The 22,837-nt window shown below is 40.4% G+C and overlaps 1 protein-coding gene across 4 annotated transcripts in view; it reads right to left on the reverse strand.

The window, feature by feature from the left end:
- Positions 1-22,038, reverse strand: part of chst10 (carbohydrate sulfotransferase 10) — a 29,509-nt gene extending 7,471 nt beyond the window's left edge. The window contains exon 1 of one of the 4 annotated variants that reach the window (XM_042080955.1): positions 21,885-22,038. Coding sequence is in view for 1 of the 4 variants with exons in the window: in XM_042080954.1 (XP_041936888.1) it covers positions 40-86 (47 nt within the window). In the remaining 3 variants the exon portion in view is untranslated. Of the gene's footprint in view, positions 1-26; positions 185-5,152; positions 5,174-21,884 lie in introns of those variants that run through there. The other 3 variants (XM_042080957.1, XM_042080954.1, XM_042080956.1) reach the window with 3 other exon arrangements.
- Positions 22,039-22,837: the final 799 nt, after the last annotated feature.

The following is a 22,837-nucleotide window of genomic DNA, read 5'->3' on the forward strand; positions in this document are numbered from 1 at the left end:
TGCAATGATGTATGAAATTAAATTACCATAATGTATTACCGTAGTTTATGTGCTAACCGCACCTCTCCTAGATAACTGATGTCCATACATTTCAAGTTGGAAGTCTTGCTGTCCCACAGTTAACATGTTGTCAAGCTACAACATCACATCACATGGGTCAGGTCAGAACAAACTCCCTTTCATCATGACCACGGACCATAACCAGACTCAACATCGCCCCCCTTAGGCAGCATCACATTTGGTACATGGCACATTTGGTACATTTGGCAAAAGGGGATTTGAGCAGATTTAGAATGGTAGGCGGCTCGTAGCCTGACGTAGTCATACTCAATTCTAGTCAGAATATGAGTCTGATACTGCTCCATTGGGACATAATTATGGGGCGTGTTTCAACCGATACAGGGGGGGAAGGCCTCTGCACTCAATTGGATGAGGTGTAGGAAGAAAACACACGAACCATCCTTCTTCTCCACCTGAGGTTTGGTGTCAGCTTTGGTGGGGACACATCCCCAACTCCCGTTGTCACAATACCAACATTAGTGTTTCAATACCAATACTAAGTGAAGAATCTCGATTTCGATACTTTTGCGATTTTTTAAAATTTGATTTGGCTTGTGTGATTTGTGAGATCATTCACATCAGTGGCAATCATATAATTTGATTGACCCTCCACACAAACACACACATAGAAAGTGATGGTTGTCATCAGTGTTGACCAAGTAACTTAAAAATCGTAATGTATTATGTAAGTCTTGTCTTGTAATGATCATTTTGGTGAGCTCTACAGGAATTAGCCTACAAACCATCTCCAGATGTAAATGGTTGCCTATCCTATTACTCAAATTCATTTGTAAAAATGTATCGTATATTTTAATCTGATCTGCATCTTGCAGGTGCGTGTAGCCTGGTTGACTGGAAGGCCGGACTTCACAGGCGCTGCTGTTTTGTCTGACGATTGATTGTCGTCTAGTGTTTGTCTCTGTCTTGCTTGTAACTTGTGATTATTTCGTGAGTTATTTTGTTTGTTTGTTCCATCTCTTGTCCAGACGCGTATTGTTAGTGTCTGCGTCTACTTTCGTAGACTCTGGGTCTTTATTTTGGGTTTCCTTTTGGTTTTGTTGGTGAAGCTGCCTAATTATAACATCTACTGCATATTGACAGTGTTTCCTGTGCGCTGTGGCATGATGCGTATATCTCCCTCAGTTTTGTTTGCATGTGATCGTGTATACTGTCGCTTTGCATGATTTAAGCTTTGTCAGTGTTAGTGTTGCTGTCATCAGTGTATTGTGGTTGTGTCCTCTTTGGTTGATTTACTGCTATCCTCTGGTGCCTTAATTGTTTTGTCTTTGTTTGTTTGTTTGGCAGGTCGGGGCGCTCCTAAGGGGAGGCTAGGCACCTGGTGGTGGGACCCTATCACTGCATGTTTGCTGTGCTTTATTGTGCTGTGCCGTGCTGTGTGTTGCTGTGCTGTGCTGTGCGGTGAGCTGTGCGGTTCAGTGTACTGCTTACCGCAGTCTGCGTTATAGAGAAACTCACTTCACTCCGAGTGTGTGTGCATGTGTGTTTGGTGTGAATCTTGGAACTCCATCATCAGTAGCGTGTCTCCCTTGGGTAAGCTCCCGCCTAGCTGCATTTATTGAGTTCTGTGGACGTTTGGTCCCTCAAATGCCTAGACTCCAAAGATCTAATTTTAAGAACTTGTCATACAACACATAGGCGGAGTTTGACATTCGAGCCAGGGGGGGCAGACAAAAATAAATAAATAATTGTAGCAGCTGAGACCTGGCCTACCACTTGGGGAACACAGCAATGCATGAGCACATATGGAGAAAACAAACATGCTAAATAATGATATATATAATTCACCCTTCGCTAAGCCACACCTGAAAACCGCCACAGGCCAATCGTGGCTTAGCAACCCGTCACTAGGCACGGGAGGTCTGACAAGCTTTTCGAGTTTTGCCATGTTAACCTATGGAGACTGAAGGCCTGTGGGTCACGAAGGGCACTTATTTGGATGTGTGGTGCCCTAACCCATGTAAAGACACAGTGAAATAACATGTTACACTATAGAAACATGATATAATTGGGAACACATATTGTTCTAACTATAAAAAATGGCATATTGCATGATATTTCCATAACCGCGAGATACACGCTTCATGATAACGGCAAGAAGTTGTTAACAGACGTTCACCAAGATGTATAGCCCATCAGCAATCTATTTAAACCTATTTGAAGTACCATTTATAATATGTTGTCAAATATTGAAGTTGTGGGAAGTACATAGCTTAAATGGTATCTTCTCGGTTTCTTTCATCCCCCATGCCTGTTCCATTCATTCTGGCCAGGAGAGTCGAATGAAACAAAACGCACATTCGACTTCTGCTTAAATAACTCATGAACGGTTTTGTTCAGAGATGAAATTCCAACTGTATTTGACAGAGGACAGATGTAGGTTGCTAGTGACAAAATATTAGCTTTCAGTGTGGTACGATGTCTTTGTAAATTACATTTCATTGAAAAGTCCCGGGTTCTCCCCTTATGTAATAGACGTGCAGGGTCCTAAAGCTTGTCAGGCATAGCAACAGTAACTAAGGAGGGCGGGACTTAGCGAAGGGTGAATTACATTGTAACAATTTAACAATTCGTCCTCATGAAATCCAATGCAGCACGGTTGTCTTGAAACGCAATAGACAGGGGTGTCGCCTAGCAGTTGAAAACATTGGGGGCTTAGCCCATAGAGTTGCTGCTCACTTTTGATAAATTAATCCACCGCCTCTAGCCTCATTTGCGCCACATTGATTGAATATTTTGTACAATCATATTTTGTCAATTAAAGAATGTAATGGCCTGTTGCCATCTTGACACTTCTGTTTGCTATTAAAAACGAACTATATAGCCTAGTGTAACGGATGCCAGCTTAGCTGTGCTTGTGGAACGTTGGTAAACCTCCGACGCCTCAAGAGTGCTGCTGGCATGCAAGCCACCTAGCAGAGTGGAGTTTTAAATAACAAGATGCATCGGTTCATGCATGCTTAGCTTAAGGAGAACGAGTCATTGAAAACTCAAATTCGATTCTACAAAGGCAAAGTAAGTAAACTCCAAACTGTAGGCTATTGAGTGCAGGGCAGACTTAAATCATAGCGAGAACTCCAAGAATCAAAGGAAGTGTTCACCTACAGTCTGATGCCTCTCCAAAAGCAGAAACGAAGCGCAATCACGCCATTACGTTAAGACATGTTAAGAAAAAAATATTCATATTTTGCTGTAATCCAATGACACGAACAAAAGTAATCCACAGCGATCAGTAGGCCTAGATGCACTAAAAGGGTCATCTAGCCAGGCCTACGCGCCCATTCACCAGCCAGTTCCAAACAGGTGAACAAGGCTTTGCCACTTTGCTGTTTAAACAAAGTGGAATAAAAAGTCCAAATCTACACACAACGCAAAATCAATTAGTAAGCTGACAGGACATTTATATACATGGCATTTAGGCAACCTTTATTGCAACGTTGGCACGGCAAGATGTCCATACTAGTGCAACAGTAATTTTCGCGTTTTTTGCGTCCTGCATGCCTCGTCAGGTTGGCCGTAATGTCACTTTCAATGTGAAGGATCGCAAGAGAAGAAAACCTGGCTGCTCCCATCATCAACCGCAGCCTGTTCCTTATTGTTGTTTTGTGTTATTTAAATTATTTTTAAAATATCTGGTCATGCCAGACGTATTTCACTAATTTTTGAAACAATGCAATTACCCGTTTCCACCAGGGGGGGCAGTGCTCCCCCTGCCCCCCCCACTAACTCCGCGTATGATACAACAATAGGCCTTTTCACACAGAGATCACGCTAAATTTGCGGGAAGAGGAGACGTCTTTTTGCCATCTTTTTGTGTCTGAAAGCAAGGTGAAAATGTGCCGGCCTGCTGATCTGTTCACATGATGCGGCATTTTGGGGAGCCAGAAGGCAGGATCAGCTATAGTAAATTAAATTGTGACGTGCAACAGGGGGCGTGTAGAGTGATAGTCGTAGGCCTATGCGTGCGTGGGGCTTCAGATACAGCCGGTGTGTGATTTCATAAACCATGGCGGGAGAACCGACTGCACTTTGGTTAGCTTGCATTTGCTTTGCTGTTCCTGTTAGAATGTTAGATTCTTGCGATAGATGTCTTCAGACAATAAAAAGTAATTTGGAAGGGAAATTGAAGAGAAGAGTTGCCCTTGCGTTCGCCATGATTTCCCTTTGAAAATCAGAGGTTCACAGGCTACTGTGGCCTTGGTCAGTGGCGCCGCCAGCCGTAATCCTGTATGCACTGTGCGTACAATTTATTCATGAAATCATTCAATATTACAACAATAAAAAATAGCTTGTGTATTGTCTTAATTGAAACATGCTTCGCGCACAAATGATAGCCTAGGGCAAAGAGAATGGACATCTCAACATAAGGATACATTAGAAGATGATGATTGGTGTAAACTTTGTCACACGACGTGATAAGCAGTTCTGGTGCTTAAAAACGCAACGTTCCATTCAGTCATAAATCATTTAAGTGTAGGCCTAGTGCTCGTCATGAAAAGAAAACAGCAGCTTAATATTTTTCAGGTGTTTAACAGTAGGCCTAGGCGCACTGTTAGCAGTTATGCCGAAGGCAGTGAGATTATTAGGCATTGCATCCTGTCACTCTGTTTGGAACATCGCTGTTCGGGTTGATAAGATTCAGTTAATGCGAGTATGGATCGTCTCAAAGTTTGGGACAACCAAACAGAAGTGTAGGCAAAGCAAATCCTAATTGTTAGGTTACCATAGCTGTCTTTTCTCTAGGCCTGGGCCTATCGGAAATCGCGACATAAGCACATTGGTTTCTTTTTTCTTTTCTTTCTTGTTCGCGTGTTGGGTAGTGAAGCGATAATGCATTTAAAGCAGCACATGATGCAAAGTCGCCTAGCAACGGGGACGCTGGCTGCTCAAGCCGCTCCGTCTGACTTGTTTTTATTCAGATTTTTTAATATTTACAATTTTATTCACGATTATTTTTCTTAATTTTTGTACATTCGTTTAGTTTAGCTGTACAGTTACAGATAGCCTTTTTATTTCAATTATTTATTTTGTTTTTCCATACTTTTACGGCATTTCCCCCTGTCTCTGAACGTACCTGCACTGTTTTTTCGCCTGGTGATCAGCTGTTTTTTCTGCCGATTGCCATCAGCGAGGTGACTGGTCGTCTGCACTGCTGGGTGTCACTTCGAGGCCTACTCCCTTGCTGCCACTATCTGGACTGTGAATAGTTAGTTGTCTATTGCCCTGAAGAGTTGATGTTAGGCTACTTCACTGTTTTTGGATTTGCTGCCTGCTTGTGTGGTGGAAGCTGCGCTCGCTTGCTAGTGTCTCTCTCCCTTTACATCCTATGCTGGGTTCCTAGTCGGTTGACTGTCCAGCTGCTGGGTATAGTCGATGGACTGACCAGTGGGGAGATTGAGGCTTCGTGCTAGCTGGACGGACGTTAGGTGACTGCAAGTGCACCGATAACGTAGCCTATCGGTACCGATCCACTTGCACGACACTTTATTTTGTTGTGTCGCATAGATGTCACGCTGCCTCCCCACGTTCAGTTGTGTGTGGGCTTTCTTTAAAATGTCAGTTACCAGCTCATAGTCAGTTCGTTTTAACGTATCTATAAGTGTTTTTCCACAAATGGACCACAATTTTAGGCATGTACAGTGATGGCCAAAAGTGTTGGCACCCATGCTAAAGTTGACTGAAAAGAGGAATATAAAATCATCTTTTGGAAATTGATCTTAATGCCTTAAGTGAAAAATTAGGAAATATCTAACCTTTAAGGACACCAATTTTCTTAGTGAATGAATAATGTATCATAAATAAATAAATGTTCTTCCTTAAAATAGCCCCACATCATCACATACCCTTCACCATACCTAGAGATTGGCATGGGTGTTATTTCAGTTAGCCTATTAGCTGGTTTGATTTGCATTGAGCTCAATGAGCATCAAACCAGCTAATAGGCTAACTGAAATAACACCCATGCCAATCTCTAGGTATGGTGAAGGGTATGTGATGATGTGGGGCTATTTTAATTCCAAAGGCCAAGGTAACTTTATCAGGATGCACAGTATTCTGGATCCATGAAATAACTGGCCTTTAAAAATAAAAATCTGCCTGTCTCTATGGGAATTTAACATAGGGGTGTCAATACTTATGACCCCTGTATTTTAAGGAAGAACATTTATTTATTTATGATACATTATTCATTCAGTAAGAAAATTGGTGTCCTTAAAGGTTAGATATTTCCTCATTTTTCACTTAAGGCATTAAGATCAATTTCCAAAAGATATATATTCCTCTTTTCAGTCAACTTTAGCATGGGTGCCAACACTTTTGGCCATCACTGTACTTAACAGTATACAACACATTAATAGGCTAAACAAACTATGCAAGCCATTTCGAAATCTTGTTTTATTTAAACTACTCAATGCAATCTCAAATCCTCACCAGAAACACCAACAGTGAATATATTCATCCAAATCCTAGTTTCGTTTGTTTTATGGACTACTAGGTGGTCGTGGAAGAGATCGTTAAAATATTATATGTCTTGTAAGCGGAACCAAAGTTTCACAGGCACCGTTGTGGTAGAACAAAGGACCTACAACCTCGTCCTTTCATTGGAGAGTCGCCTCGCGTTCAACGGATTCATTTGCATAAAGATGGGCTTCGCCCAGCTTTTTGACGCGCGACATATTTTCAAATGCAGCGCTGCCTTCCCGGAATGCTTTGCGGGCGCGTTAAAGTCGCTTGACGTCACCCATAGGACTAGAGTGGAATGCGACACGTCAAAATGAAGTGTCGTGCAAGTGGATCGGTACCATCAGTCTGGCTGATGCGTCAACCCGTGTCAGAGTTTGTGTTTCGGCTATGGGGGGCTTTCAGTACACACCCCTTGAACTTCGACAGTTCACCTCCACCGACCCCATCAGCAATGAGGTGCTCCACCTTTGCCGGGCAGCGGGGATCCTCCGGCGGAAAGGCTACCTGCACAGAGGCGCACGTCGCTCTCTCATCACCCGAGCGACAGAGGAAAGCATCCCTCTGAGAACATCATCATCTCCACAGGATCTCTTGCCAAAACAACGCGGATTTCTAGAGCAGTCCGCTCTCGCTATCGCCTCTACGCCCGGCAGTAAAGTGACACCTGATCAACAGCTGATCAACATCAGAGAATGTCTAATAAGGGGAGAACTGCCACTCTCGGAAAACTTCCGGTTTCTGAACTGGTTGCAGTTCCTTCTGTGGTTCCACATGAGGGCGCTCGTCCACGAGTGCAAAATGCATGGAGGTCTATGGAGCTGTACCCCTCAAAATCCACTTTTCTCGGGATATAATTTTTTTTCAAGTCATTTGAATATTGTATTCGAAAGGGGAGGCATGGAAAATACACTTGGTTGAGTATTATATTTTTTAAAAGTCACTTAATTGTTCTAAAAAGCCTTTCAAACGTGTCAATGACGTCACTCATTAGCACAATGCTAGCGTGTTATGGGCAACAACGACCCAACCTGTAAGAAAACAAAAGGACATAAGTACTCGTTCATTCAACTTTTGACCTATAACCCATGTTGAAGTTATACAAACTACAATCAAATCTGAGATTTGTCAACGACAATCAGGTGAAAGAGACCAATTTGCACTCATGGCGATCGCCCCCAGTGGAAATCTGGTGGAACTGCAACCAAAATTCGGTACAATGGGACTTAATACGGAGTGGCCAGGCTCTTTTAATTTACTACAGCATGTGTTAGAACCAACTCACAAACATGGGCATACTTTAGATTTAGTTTTTTCTCTTGGCTTAGAGCTGAACAATGTTTTAGTGAAAGACCTATTGGTGTCAGACCACCACTGTCATCTTTGACAGTGTTCTCCCAGTTGCTGTTGCACCTCACACACATATTGTAAGTTTTCGCAGTTTCAATAATCACACTGCCTGCAATTTCTCTTCTTTGTTTAACAAACTTAGTGATACCATGCCTGATGCTGGTGGGTTACAAGATACAGATGACATGCTTAACACATTTAATGAGTTATGTACCACCATACTAGATACTGTAGCTCCTCTTAAAACTAAAAGGAAACCTATTGTTAAAGGTCTCCCTGGATCACTAATGAAATACGTAGCCTCAAAAGACTGTAGGAGAACTGAACGCAAATGGAAAGCCACTAAGCTTCTGGTTCATTACCAACATTTGAAAGAACTAACTTCCTCCTTTAACAAAGCAGTCAAAGATGCCAGATCACAGTATTTTTCAAACCTTATTGCTAACAATCGAAACAATTCTAGATTCCTGTTCAATACTATTGATCGCCTCCTGAATCCTACTCCCACCACTGTATTGGCATCCTCTGCTGATGAGTGTGAAAAGTTTTTATCATTTTTTTATTGATAAGATTGCTAATATTAGGTCAAATATCCCATCTCCGATGTCTCTTGCTACTGTTCCATGCCCCCCTTCTTGCCCTAATAACCTCAGCTATTTTAGACCTATCTCTATACAGACCCTCACTGACATTGTTGCAGCAATGAATCCTTCATCTAGTCCTTTAGACATTTTACCAGCCACTCTTCTCAAAAAAGTGTTTAGTGCTATAGGCCCTACTCTGCTATCAATCTTAAATAATTCTCTTTCCTCAGGGTGTGTCCCTGACCTTTTCAAGACAGCCAGTGTCCAGCCCCTCCTAAAAAAACCTGGCCTTGATCCTTCCATTCTAAAAAACTTTCGTCCAATCTCTAAATTGCCCTTTATCTCCAAAATTCTGGAAAAGGTGGTCTTGATGCAACTTTCTGAATTGTTAAAGGGCAATAGCATCCTGGAGAAATTTACTTGATCTACTAATGGCAGCTGATTCTGGTGAGCACTCTGTTTTGGTGTTGCTGGATCTCACCGCTGCTTTTGATACCACTGATCATGCTATTTTAATTAGAAGACTAAGAGAATGGGTTGGCATAACGGGTCCTGCTTTGGACTGGTTCATATCCTATTTATCCAACAGGACATTTTTTGTTTCAATAGGTAATTTTACTTCCTCTACCTCAGCTATTACTTGCGGTGTTCCCCAAGGTTCAATTTTAGGACCAATATTGTTTTCCCTGTACATGTTACCTCTAGGCCACATAATTCGCCGCCATAACATATAATTTCACTGCTATGCTGATGACACACAGCTGTACCTCTCAGTCAAACCAAACATGCTTAACAAGCTAACTGTACTGCAGGATTGCATAGCTGATGTGAAAGACTGGATGTCTCAGAATTTCCTACAGCTTAACTCTGACAAAACAGAAGTCCTTTTCATTGGCCCTGACAAAGTCTATAATCAAGCTAAGACTTTTCTTGGAAATTTAGCCTCAAATAACAAGACTACTTCTAGAAACTTAGGGGTTTTATTTGATACAGATTTAAAATTTGACCAACATGTAAAACTCCTTGTGCAGTCCTGTTATTATCAACTGAGAAACATTTCCAAAATCAGATCAATGCTTTCTTTAAAGGACACAGAGAGATTTATACATGCATTTGTCTCATCTAGACTTGATTACGGCAACGCCTTATTCACCTGTTTAAATCGTCATTCCATCTCTCGTTTACAAACTGTTCAGAATTCAGCAGCCAGACTTTTGACAAAGTCTAAATTTAGGGAACACATCACCCCAGTTCTGGCCAATCTTCACTGGTTGCCAGTGAGTTTTAGGATTGATTTTAAAATCCTCCTTATTACCTATAAAGCATTACATGGTTTGGCACCTGACTATTTAACAGATTTATTAACCCCCTACTGTCCAGCTCGGCCCCTCAGATTCTCCAGCCTGGGACTTTTAGTTGTTCCAGAAAGTAAACTGTCAACTAGGGGTGACCGATCATTTGCAGTTAGAGCACCCAAGCTTTGGAACAGCCTCCCTTATAACATCAAATCTGCACCATCTGTGGCTGTTTTCAAATCTAGTCTAAAGACCCACTTATATAAAATTGCTTTCCTTAAAGGTCTCATCTCATCGTTTTTTCATTAATTTTGCAGTGGTCTGTAGTATTGATGAATGCCCTGTGAGCCGGTTTTGGTGAAAAAAATGCTGTCCTGCGTCTGTTTCATGCTGTTCTAGTTTGGTGGGGAAGGTGGGCGGGGAGGAACGACTGGATTTCGCCTCTAGTCATGAATATTAATGACATGCTAATGACATCGCCTCTGATTGGCTAACAGTACTGTGACGCTTCCTCCAGTGCGTCCTCATCCGATTCTGCCTGTGCTATGCTCCATATTCAACTTTACAGTGCTAAAACCTGGCTAAAACTCGAGTCAAAACTGTTGCACAAAATCTCTTCGGAGATACAACTTCATGTGTTTGATCCTAGTATTCGAGTAGGAAGAAGAACCGCTTCCTGATCGTTTGTCGGTGAACGTTGGTTTAATAGAATGGTAACAATTGCCTGTCAGCTTAAAATTTCTCCTAAAAGAGGTAAACGTTTGTGACAATCGTCATCTTGCTTTCAAGTAATAAACAGTTGGAAACGTTTTAAAATAAAGACCTATTTTTTTACACAGTCAAAAGTCTTTGCAATCTTCCTAGTAGATATTTTACTTCACAACACAGGTAAGCACCCTAAATGCAGTTCAGGCACTGACCTAGCCTGCTAATGCTATCGGAATAGCTAGATAGTTATGGTTTGAATTCCATGATACTATCATTGAAAGACCACTTGGTCATAGCCCAATATATATATAGATCTAAATGCAAACACGCCTACCTAGCTATATTTTGCTAGAATTGTACCAGAATGCCTACAGAAGCAGAGAATGTGTGCTGCAAGACTTCTCCGGTAATGAGAACTATGGCTTTGATAGCCTGACATTGGCAGAGGTTAGCCTACTCAAGTTGTTTTCTGTCACGTATGACAGAAAAAGTAGCCTACTATAGGAATCTTATAGTATTTTGGGACTAAATATTACAGTAATCTTATAGGAATACTATAGTATTTGGACATACTATAGGTACTATAAGACTACTATAGAAAAACTATAGCGGTTACAGGATATTATAGAGTTATTAGTAGTACTTCTACAGTATGTCCCAATTATTCCTATAAGATTACTATAATATTTTGTCCCAAATACTATAAGATTCCTATACTACTTTTTCGTAAGGGGATTGCTCATGTGGTTAGAAAAATGGGCAACACCAGTACCCCTGACCCTGTACCCAGGATTAGAACCAGTCTGCCTTAGCATAATGTACTCCCTTCAAAATGCACTAAACATTCGACTATGACGACTATGGCCCTCTGTGAGACAGAAGATATGAAAGGTAAGATAAACCTTTAGCTTAAAAGGGACAAAAACTGATGAAACTCCTAAAACAAATATACAAAACTGGTCAATTTTCTATAAACAACTTTATTATATTTACATACAGCAGTGGTAATCAAAGTGTGGTCCACAAGCTATCTCAAGTGTTCCACAAGTAGATGTGGTAAAATATAATAGATGAGTTGTTTGCAATATTGAACCAACTTGTATGTAAATCCAAACAGTTCTGCAACACTGATGTAACCTATGCCAGTTTAAATCATATGAATCCTCTGACACCATAAGCAAGGTGCAAAGACAATAAGCAAGGTGGTTCAGTAAGAAGGCCTATTGTGTAATATACTGTTGAAGTAGGTCTACTGTTTTTTTTTTTTCTTGCTAGGTGGTCCGTGAAACACTGACAAATAGTAATATTGCAGTCTATTAAAATAATGCAAACACAAAACAAGAACATCCAAACTATGCACAGAATTAACAATGTCCTCTTTTTGCCAGACGATGCAGACATCTGGCCTACAGATCCTTTGTAAGATGGTGCTGGGATTATTTAGGGAAAAAGGTCTGAGTTGTTGTTTCGGCTTGTATTGTCCTGGGGATCCGAAGGGACAACACACAAAACACATTTGTTGGCTGTGATGATTTTATTACATTGCTCTTTGATTGCGCTGGGCCATAGGTGGAGCCATCAGGTGTTATTGTGGAGATGTCGCTTTCATCCTCCTCCTCCTCTTGATCAACCCGAGGTCTTCTAGCTGGCCTTAGATGAACAGGCTTGATGGCAGTAGAGGTAGCAGGCCCCCATGCCCATGGTGTATCCGAAGTGCTTGTATCAATACTCATACTTTTCATGAAGTATTCTGTTTGGGTACCTAAAGTAAATAAATGTGTATTACTGTCAAGTTACAAGATACTAATAGTACACAGGACATTCACTATCTCACAAAACTGTACTGGCACAATGGAAACAAAAATATTTTAGTGACTGTGGTAAGGTGTATGATGTACTAAGTAGCACACCCACAAGAAGACATTCGGTAATATCAATTCTATCTGTTATGCAATTCATGGGTTTCATCAGGTCCATTTACACAGGTGTATTAATCAAGCACCATGCAGTCTGCATTCATAATCGAGGTGCTTGATTTTATACACCTGTGGAAAGTGACCTGAAGAAACCCATGAATTGACTTTCCAAAACATTGACGAGCACATAAGAACCTGTATTAGCCTACTAGAAAAAGACTTCTAGAAACTAACTAGCACAACAATAAAAGTTAGATCACAAACCTTTGCTTCTAACGTGATGACCTAATGTAGGCTAGAAAGCTGTGTAGCCTGACATGAGGATGTGCTCTGGAAGACATACAAAACACTAAGTAAACAGCAAGTAATCAAACAAAACATCATTGTATGTCAATGTAATAATGGCAAGAAGACATAAATTAGACTGAAGTGTACCTGAGCTCTAGTGATAGCAACTTAGCCTAATAGTGCAGGGGTATTGTGTTTTTGATTTTCCCTGTTTAGACTAGAACAATACCCGTACTTAGTAGAGCATAAAATATTGTTGCTAATATTATTATTTGTGGTTTAACGCTTAGGTTAGAAGATTATAGGTTCAACAAGCTAAATCTCTGGGTAGTGTGGTCAGTTTCTTATGAGTGTAGCTACACCAGGCACGTAACTGAAGCATTCCGTTCGCGTTATGTACTGCAACAATTAGCTTCCAATAGGCCTAATCAATGGAAGTAGCTACACCTGGCGTGTTAGTGGCCTGTAGGCTACGTTCGGGAAAATAGACCATTCCTCTAATGGATTTTACCAGAGCCCTTCCTATTAGGCATTCTCTGATTTTACACGTCGCGAACAGAACACTTCAGTTACGTGCCTGGTGTAGCTTCCTGTAATATAGGCTAGCCTAAGCCTAGCTTGTACCCTTTTCATGCATGCTAACGTGAAGAATATGAACATGCTATTTTGTAACAGACGTTAGGTGGAAAAGTTTGTTTGTACTTACAGCCTGTGAGCTGGTGGTCGATCGTCATGACGGTACAGAACCAGGTTTTCAGAACATCGATGCAAAACCACTTTCTAAGGCAGTGAGTGTGGTCAAAATGATTGGAACACAGAACTAATGTTGCACTACTTCGGTGGTGGTGTTCCAACGATAAATCCGAACCATTTCTTCCTCAACTCATTGATGTGTTATTGCCAGAAATAAAACAGGCACGATTTTTTTTCCGCCATGTTGGCAACTTGCTGTTAGCTCCTACTAGCTGCAGAGAGACAATCCCCTAGCCGCAAAATCTTCCAGCCTTCCTGTAGGCGGTCACAAGCCAAGGTGGGCGAGGCCATGAATAGTCAGTTTCCCTTCGGCGTCATTGGGAAGGGCTCTTTCTGATTCGCTTGTTTTTCCGTGTATTTTCTTTCATGGGCTAATGCGGGCAATGGGGGTAGAAGATCATTTTCACGTGCAGCATGCATATGCAACTTGGAGTGAGCTATAGTATTTCGAAAGTAACAAGTATTAAACAGTTTCTCAGTGAATGTGACCTTTAAATAGTGAAGGATTCCACTCATGTCTCTGCTAATTTATTATCATTATTATCATTTCTGTTTGTTTATTTTGTCTTGGGTACGATACTGTATACTTTTCCTATTTTCTTTTTTATATATATTTAGTTAAGTTTGTGTTTGTAGTTTTTTTTAATCATTTTTATTATTATTACTATTACTATTATTATTGTTGTTATCATTACTATTGTTTTGTTTTTTGCTTTGTTTTGTTTGTTTGTTTGTCTGTAGAGCACTTTGTGCTTTGTGCTTGAAAAGTGCTATATAAATAAATGTTATTATTATAAATTTTATTATTATTATCATGTGAGCCAGAGCCGATATGGCCAGAGCTGCTGCTCTGTGTAGGTATTCTGTCCCACCCAAATCTGCTAAACTACTTGCGAAGTAGCCTATTATCACAGACATTGCATCGGTTGTGAAGACACAGCTCTGTGCGCAGTTTTCACGGATCATTGCCCTTGGACATTTTCAGCTGGTTTGGAAATTGGACTAATTTTAACATCACTTTTTCCCCTTTTAAAATATATTTTCTTTTTTTTATTTGTTTTGTTGTCTGTCTTGTATGTCTTGGTGCAGTGACTGGACTGGGCGGTCTGGCATTTGGGCAGATGCCAGAAGGGCCGCGGCCTCTCGTGGGCCGTTTGGGCCGGCCAATCACGGAGCGGCATGTTTGTCGGGTTTGCGCGGCCCGGTTTCACATTATCTCTCGGCCCAATATCAAGCATCAATAGTGTTAATTAGCTTCGAATCAGCCATTTATCTCTAACTCTCTTTTCCTCCTTCATAGTGGGAAACTGATCAGTATTTATACCAGATATGAGTCTCTATACTACAGTCATGGTGACCCTCAATATTTACATCAGTCTACATTCTTTTGTAACCTTATTCAATCAAATGATTGAAAAGTGCATTGTTTGAAATTGGAATACAATAAATATGCCTGTATCTTTTATTTTATTATTGGTTTACAAAAGTTAGGCTACATGAAGCAATGACTTCTGGGAATTTCAAAACCGAATGCCTCTACTTCCTTCGGCACGGGGAATTGTATGCCGATCTACACTGTAAAAAGTTTATCACAGTACCTATGCCTGATACTGTAAATGCAAACTACAGTAGTACTACCAGTGCTGTAATGTATACAGTATTGAATTGTCTACCGTATTTTTAATCACAGTACTTATGGATCATACTGTAACTTAGTACAGTAGTAATACCAGTGCTGTAATATTATATACAGTAATTTTGGGAAATTCATATCCTGCTTTATCTACAGCCAGGATAAATTTCACTAGGCGTAGGTATGGTTTAGGCTACACAAACTTGCATAAATAACCATTGACAACTTGTTATCAGTTTGAAAAGCAAGTACATTTATTCACTTTTTTTCGTTTAGAAATTATCATGTGCTGCATCCTAACGTTAGACCAACGGTTGCAGTCAGCCTGATCCACCACCAATAGCAGAGTGAAGCAGCACCTAGCAGAAATAGAAGAAAAAAAGATAAACAGTGTTAGATAACAATTTTCAACTGAAACTGAAGGCTACTTACAAGTGAAACTTTAGAATAATCATTTATATATATACTGTATGTTTTTTGAGTTTACTGTCAAAATGCCAGGCTGAAGATGGTGTTAGCATAACTCAGTTTCGCAAGGTATATTTAGCTGCTAACGTTAGCCAGCTTGGTGAGCTCATTGATGATGTTTGCTTGCAGCAACACATAGATATATGTACTGATTACGATGAGTTAACGCTACATAAGTTAGCTGGTAGCAGCTAAACCTCCACGTTAACGTTAACCAGCAGCACATCATCTTCAGCCTAACATTGTGACAGTAACATACTAGGCCTAGCACTACTAGCGAATGTTTTATATAAATTATATGAATATAATAAACTGTAACTTACTGAGAACTAAGGTAGGCCTAATATAAACGAGACTGCCAAAACGTTAACGTAACATAAAACATTAACGTTAATGCCACCTTCACAGCAACAGCAACTATGATAGCTAGCCTAACGTTACTTAGCTGCTAGTTGATCCAACAAGCATGGATGAGTTTGTAAGTTAGACAGTACAACGTACATAGACTGTACACATGCCCGAATTTAATGTAGTACAATTTCACAATGAAATATTAACGTTACATAAATAAATGCTTGCTTACCATTAAGGTGGAGCTGCGAACTTGACAGAGTGCTGAACACCGTTGGTCTGACTGACTGAACTGTTGCTCAAAAATGATCTCCCGCCGCCGGACAGTTCAAACGTCGTGGACGTTTCAATCACCACGTCAACATTTCCCAGTAAACCATAAATCCATGACTTTTCAATATCTTTTCAAAATGATGATTTGGATGGAAAATCAACATAATATCAATGTTACCTTGCTATCTGGGAGCTTAACTTTGTATTTATGTGCAAAAAGAAAACAGAAAACCCCAACTGATTTTCCGCCATGTTTTTTTCAAAATTTTCAAAAAGCTGACAAGTGAGGGAGGAGTCAGATTTATTACTGTGTTATGATTCGCAGCAAATTTTTATTACTGTAGTTTGACCATTTTTGACCATAATTCATAGCGAAACTACAGCAACATACTGTATTCACAAATACAGTACACATTTTTTCTCAAAAACAGTAGTGATGCTGTGAAAATCACAGAATCTTGTTACAGTGTAGCAATAAACTGCCCCCAAATGCACTTCGAAGCATAAGAGAATGTCTGCTTAAATTCAGTGAAGGTGCTACGGTTGAAAATCTACAGTCGGAATTGACACATCTCGCCACGCACTGGGACAGCCTGAAAAAGTATCCTCTAAACAAGTATACAGTCAAAGCGTCGGACTTTGATGATGCCGCGGAGATAGGAAGATACAGAAATAAACCTGGTGAGCAAGAAATGTGCTACCTGCAAGAATTGTGCAATCTGTTGCTATTTCCTTCTCCAGCAGTTAAACCTCTTTACCTGTGCCTACAACTATATATGGTTAGCATATGAATTCCTCCTGTCATGTACTCAAGTGGCATGCAGAGTTTTTCCAACTGCATGACGTTAATTAAGACACGTTTGTGGAGCGGCTGCTCTGATGATGGGTTTCCCGTTTACCAACAAAATTCGCGGGCAGCCGTGCGGCAGACGCTTGGTGGCCGTCCACAACGTTATAAACTTAACCTAAATAGTCGGCTGCTGTAAGCTACAATCGGAATTTTTTGTATACCCTGTTGTCTCAATAATAATAACATCTCATTTCAGGCTATATTTCAGAGTTTGCCGTTCATTTGCATTAACATCGTATTTTGTCATTTTTGGCGAAGACATGCATTCCTTTAGGGATATTGAACATATTGAACATTATCTAACCATCGTGATTTCGAATTGGTGCAGTTTTCAGCACAAAAACTTATTTTATTCTTTTCATGGAGAGCACTGCTCTATGCTGTTCTATGGTGCTTTCTGCCTCTTGTGCACGCATGTTTTCGTGACAATCCATGTATTCTAGGCTATTCTTTTTTCATTTTCATATTTCATATTGCATTCATTTTTTTGGAGTTGTGCATTGATATATCCATGTTCTTGGTTCAGTCTTTATGCATATTAGAGTTCATGACCAATGGTGCTACAAACGTGTTATGTCCGTGCATGTGAAGTTATATCTGTGTGTTGCCGGCACGTGCACGCGCGTGCATGCGCGTCCCCGTGTGGGCCGCTGGTTGGTGAAAATGCCAGGGCCGTTTTTTAATCCCAGTCCATCACTGTCTTGGTGTCACGGGTACGCTGGCGACTACGCCGCTCCGTCCGGCATTTTTTGTATTTGTTATTATGACCGCCGCGCAGCGAAGCGGCGGTCATATAGGTTTAGTCAGATTTTTTTTTTTTTTTTCTTTTTTTTTTTTTTTTTTTTCGCATGCCCAAATTTCCGTCAATGATTCCCGGGACACTGAAAGACCGGTGTACACGAAACTTGGTGGACATGTAACCCCACATGGATAGCATGGAACCATCGTTTTTCGTTTTGATCTGTAGCCCCCCCGCTGAATTGGACCCCCCAAAGGAGGGTAGGGCAGACACAGTTTTCTGTGAATATCTCGAAAACCGCAGGGTTTAGGAGGACCATTTTTTTTTTGTATGTTGATCTCAAGGGGCCATGTCAACCCATTCCATAACCACTCATTTCATGTATAGCGCCACCTAGTTAAACACAAAAAAGTAAAAATGAGGTGGTGTAATTGAAGGTATCTGTGACCTAACATAGTCAAAACTGCACGAAATTGGAAGTGTAGGATCATTATGACACCCTCTGTATGCACGCCAAGTTTTGTGGAATTCCGTTCATGGGGGGCCACACAATAAATGAATTTATGTTACTATACACCAACTGGCCTGTAGGTGGCCGGAGACAGTTTTCTGTGAATATCTCGAGAACCGTAGCGCCTAGGAGGTCCACCTTTTTTTTGTATGTTGGTCTTAAGGGGGCATGTCAACCCATCCCATTACCACTTATTTCATGTATAGCGCCACCTAGTTAAAAATTAAAAAGCAAAAAATTAGGTGTTTTCATCTCAATATCTCTGGCTGACAAGGTCAAAACTGCACGAAATTAAAAGTGTAGGATCATTATGACACCCTCTGAATGCATGCCAAGTTTTGTGTACTTTCGTTCATGGGGGGCCTTACAATAAAATAATTTATGTGTACATTTAGTGACGTACACCAACAAGGATTCCCGGGACACTGAAAGACCGGGGTACACAAAACTTGGTGGGCATGTACCCCCACATGGATAGCATGGAATCGTCATTTTTCGTTTTCATCTGCAGCCCCCCCGCTGGACTGGACCCCCCGAAAGGAGGGTAGGGCAGACACAGTTCTCTGTGAATCTTTTATGGTATGTTGGTCTCAAGGGCCCACATCAACCTGGCTCATAATCACTCATTTGTGATTTGCCCCCCGGTAAAAAATGAAAATCAGTAGGATTAAAAGAAAGCCAAAATAAATATTCATCATCATCATCATCATCATGGCTGCATTTTCAGTATTGGCGAGAAGTAGTCGTTTGTCCACTAGATGGCGCATCATTGCAGTGAGACGTAATTTTGTTGGAAGTTAAAAGTGGGTTGGAAAAAACAATGGACGCTTCATACAAGGACTGTAATTTACCGCAGCGAACATCTAATAAGGATAGGACGATGTTCACATGAAGTGTAATTCCCATTTCTTCTTGAAGCCGAAATAAATCTGAGGATGTTTATCGGACATGCTTGGTTTTTACTGCAGGTACGTCAATCTTGTAATATCAATAAGGACCTAGGTAATGTTACCGTTAGCGTTGGTTGAGTGATGGAGGCATTTGATTTATTGCATTTGTAGAAAACTATAAATGCGGTTATACCAAGCAAATGTATAGCAGCACTGTTTGTATCTTTCGACTGTCATTTATTGCACGTGCTACAAAATCATTCTGTGCAATGGAAGATTTACCAACGTTACACCGGTCTGATACAGTTTTGCCTATACATGCGTGAGACTGAGACGCCTGTTTATTTTGTTTTAAGTGCGTGCAGGGTGTGAGAGGGGAATCGATGTGCTTTGATTACAGCTTGGTAGTTGTAGTCTGTGAAATTAAAAAGCACGTGTGTGTGAAGTATCCAAACAATGACACCTTCATTTCATTATGGCTGCTTTAGCAAAACACCTTAAGCTACTGTGTAGTGGGTCCATTTAGAAGTGGCTATTTCATTCGCGCTTTCCTTGACTCATGGAGCTGCGTGAATGTTATTACAACTTTTCGCCATGATATGACAAGTCCGCTTGATACTGTAAGGCGTAAGCCATTGGTTTCCAAAGGAGATTTTATTTGTGTCGCCAGCATAGCCTATTGACAATTTATGTTGTAAATAGGCCTACCTTATAATCCTACCTGTAGCTTAGGGAAGCTAACAGCTTTCTATTAGGATCTAGTTTGTTAGTTACCGTTTTGTCATAACTTCCTGATGCCTTTTTGCATTTAGAATAGCCAGAGCGTGTATATCTCAATCGGAAAATTAAACAATATCGGGTGCCTATGGACTAGGCTGGGTGAACCCAGCCTGATCTGCCCGCTATTTATTTTTTGATTTCTTAAAAGATTGAGCTTGGTCTGATGAAAGCCAGACTAGCCATGGACCTCAGTTAAACAATGCAAGGGATCATGAATCAGCCTATATTTGCACTAACAATAACGGACAAAAGCTCTTCAACTTTGGCCCGTTAAAATGTGTATGAACAGTCTAGCGACGCATTTCATCAAGGCCCATTTGGACATGTCAGTTATTTGCACCACTGGTTAGATGTAAAACAGCATTTCGTTTCAGACTAGGCTACTGTTACTTAATTTGTGCATTAACAATAACGTTTCAGACTACTGTTACTTAATTTGTGCATTGACAATAAAGTATTACATGAACTAAAGATGACTAAAATCTTATGTAAGAAGAAGAAACATTCACAAAAAATCCATCCATCCAAAAATGACCTTTGTTTTTGATAGCTGTTGAAAACGGCATGGAACTGACAGAGATGTTTTTGTTTAAAAATACATAAAAAATAAATAAATAAATAAATAAATAACATTATGCTGATACCTTTTGCTTTTCCCAAATACAATGTAGCCTACAGGTGTAAGTGACCTTTCATCAATCCAGTTGCAATGGATGAACTGTGATGAACTGCCCTACTTGTGATTGTTTAGAGATTTTAAAGGTTTTATAACAATTCTACATCTTCTTTGGCTATTCTACAATCTATTCACCTTTTCAGCACCAGTAGGGTACTTTCTGTGCAGCCGCACACACTCAGGCATGCCAAACAAGCATACACAAACGTTTCAAGAGTGGGGGATGGAGTAAAATATGGAGACAAATTGAAGTGTGATTTATTTTCGCGGAACGGATGTACAGGACTGAGCGGCGGTCATATTTTGTACCGCTATGCGGTACATCTAGTTTTTTAAAAGTATTTGTCTTGTCTTGATGTCATGGGTGCGCTGGCGACTACGCCGCTCCATCCGGCATCTTTTGTCTTGTTATGTGTCTTGTTTGTGGAGCGCTTTGGATTGTGCATGTTAAATGCGCTTTAAAAATACATCTGACTTGACTTGACTTGACATTACATGTATCACACGAAAGAGCTTTTTCTCAGCGTTTAAACGATGTTAGTGGTTAGTTGTTGTGGTAAACGGTTCGCGAGAAAAGTAACTTTAATTTAATCATATTTTTTGCGCCCGTCTCCCTACCCATTCATCTTGGTGGAATACTTTGCGAACTTTACCTCAACACATGACAAACCATATATCAGAATAAACAGCAGACCTTACCGAACACAAAGGTGTAAAGCTTTTGTTTACATATTGCATAAATGTGTGAAAAGCTTAACAGTCGAGCATAAATTCTCGAAATGGTTGACATTGCTGTTAAGTTTGTGTAGAACTGCTTCTCAAAATCTGTTCCAAAACATCCCAGATTAAAGTAGTCATAAGCAAGTGAAGAGACCTTCTGTCAGGAAACATATGGTATCTTTCACACAATAACTTTGAGAATAATCTGAGCCCCATGAACATTGGTTCAATTGTCATTAAAAAATGCAGCAGACATCACAGCCTGGGGTTTCAGTAATCAGCCAGTGGATCTTTCAGAATAGATAGATACATAGATAGATAGATAGATACTTTATTAATTCCCCAAGGGGAAATTGCAAGTTTAGAAAGTCAAGAATATTGAGGGAAATTCAATCAGATAGATCCAAGCATAAGATGCCTTCTCAAGTTCAAGTTCTTACTAATAATGCATTTGGAATGATGTTTGTTCTAATATAACATTTGATAAAATGCCATTTTCTGAAAAGTGGATGTTTTTTGTTTTGTTCTCAGTCTGCTTAACAAGTCTATTTTAAACACTCACCTCTCCAAAAGTTCAGCATATGTCAGTGACAGACATTCTTTGGATAAGGATGTATGAATATTTGTCCATAGACTAATGTAGGTTGCTATCAGAGCAGTGTAAAAACAGCCGTGTGCGAGGTGTGACTGTAGAGCAGAGACCTACGGCACCCTTCAGTGCCTGCATCAAATGTCTGGGGCGTCAACCGTCAAGGCTTATCTGTGGTCACATCGTGCTGACTGAACTTGCACTGAACGTCAGCCAATTATAAAGATAAAACTCTAGAACAGAACCAGGCAATGTGGTATACACCAGTGTTTCTCTTTTTCAGACCAAGGACCACTTAGAACCAGTAGAAAAAACTTCATGGACCACCTAGCTAATAGACACAATAGGCCTACTCACTGAACCACTGTGCTTATTGTCTTTGCACCTAGCTTATTGTGTCAGAGGATTCATATGATTTAAATTGGCATAGCTTACATAGGTAGTGTTGCAGAACTGTTTGGATTTACATACAAGTTGGTTCAATATTGCAAACAACTCATCTATATTATTTTTTACCACGTCTGCTCGCGGACCACTTGGGATAGCTTGCGGACCACACTTTGAGAAACACTGGTATACACAGCATATGCTAATACCTTCAGATATTTTTATTGTCTCTGCATTTACGCTCCAACAACTGGAACACATTTTAAACATTTCAACTCGTTTTGGTTTGTAGCCAACCCATCACAACCCATGTACAACCCATCAGTTGGCCTTATCCACAGATTATCTTCAAAACCAAATTTAATTTTCAAGGCACATTACTGAGAAGACAGTGTATTGTCATGTGATAGTTTGGAGACAAGGCCAAACTCAGCATTGTGTCTTATAAATTTTCAGATTTATTTTGACGTAAGGCCATGTGCACAGTGGCGGATCTAGAGATTTCTTCCTGGGGTGGCATGAGGTTCCAGGAGGGGGGC

This window comes from Alosa sapidissima, chromosome 23 (genome assembly GCF_018492685.1).
Source record: "Alosa sapidissima isolate fAloSap1 chromosome 23, fAloSap1.pri, whole genome shotgun sequence".
Lineage (NCBI taxonomy): Eukaryota > Metazoa > Chordata > Actinopteri > Clupeiformes > Clupeidae > Alosa > Alosa sapidissima.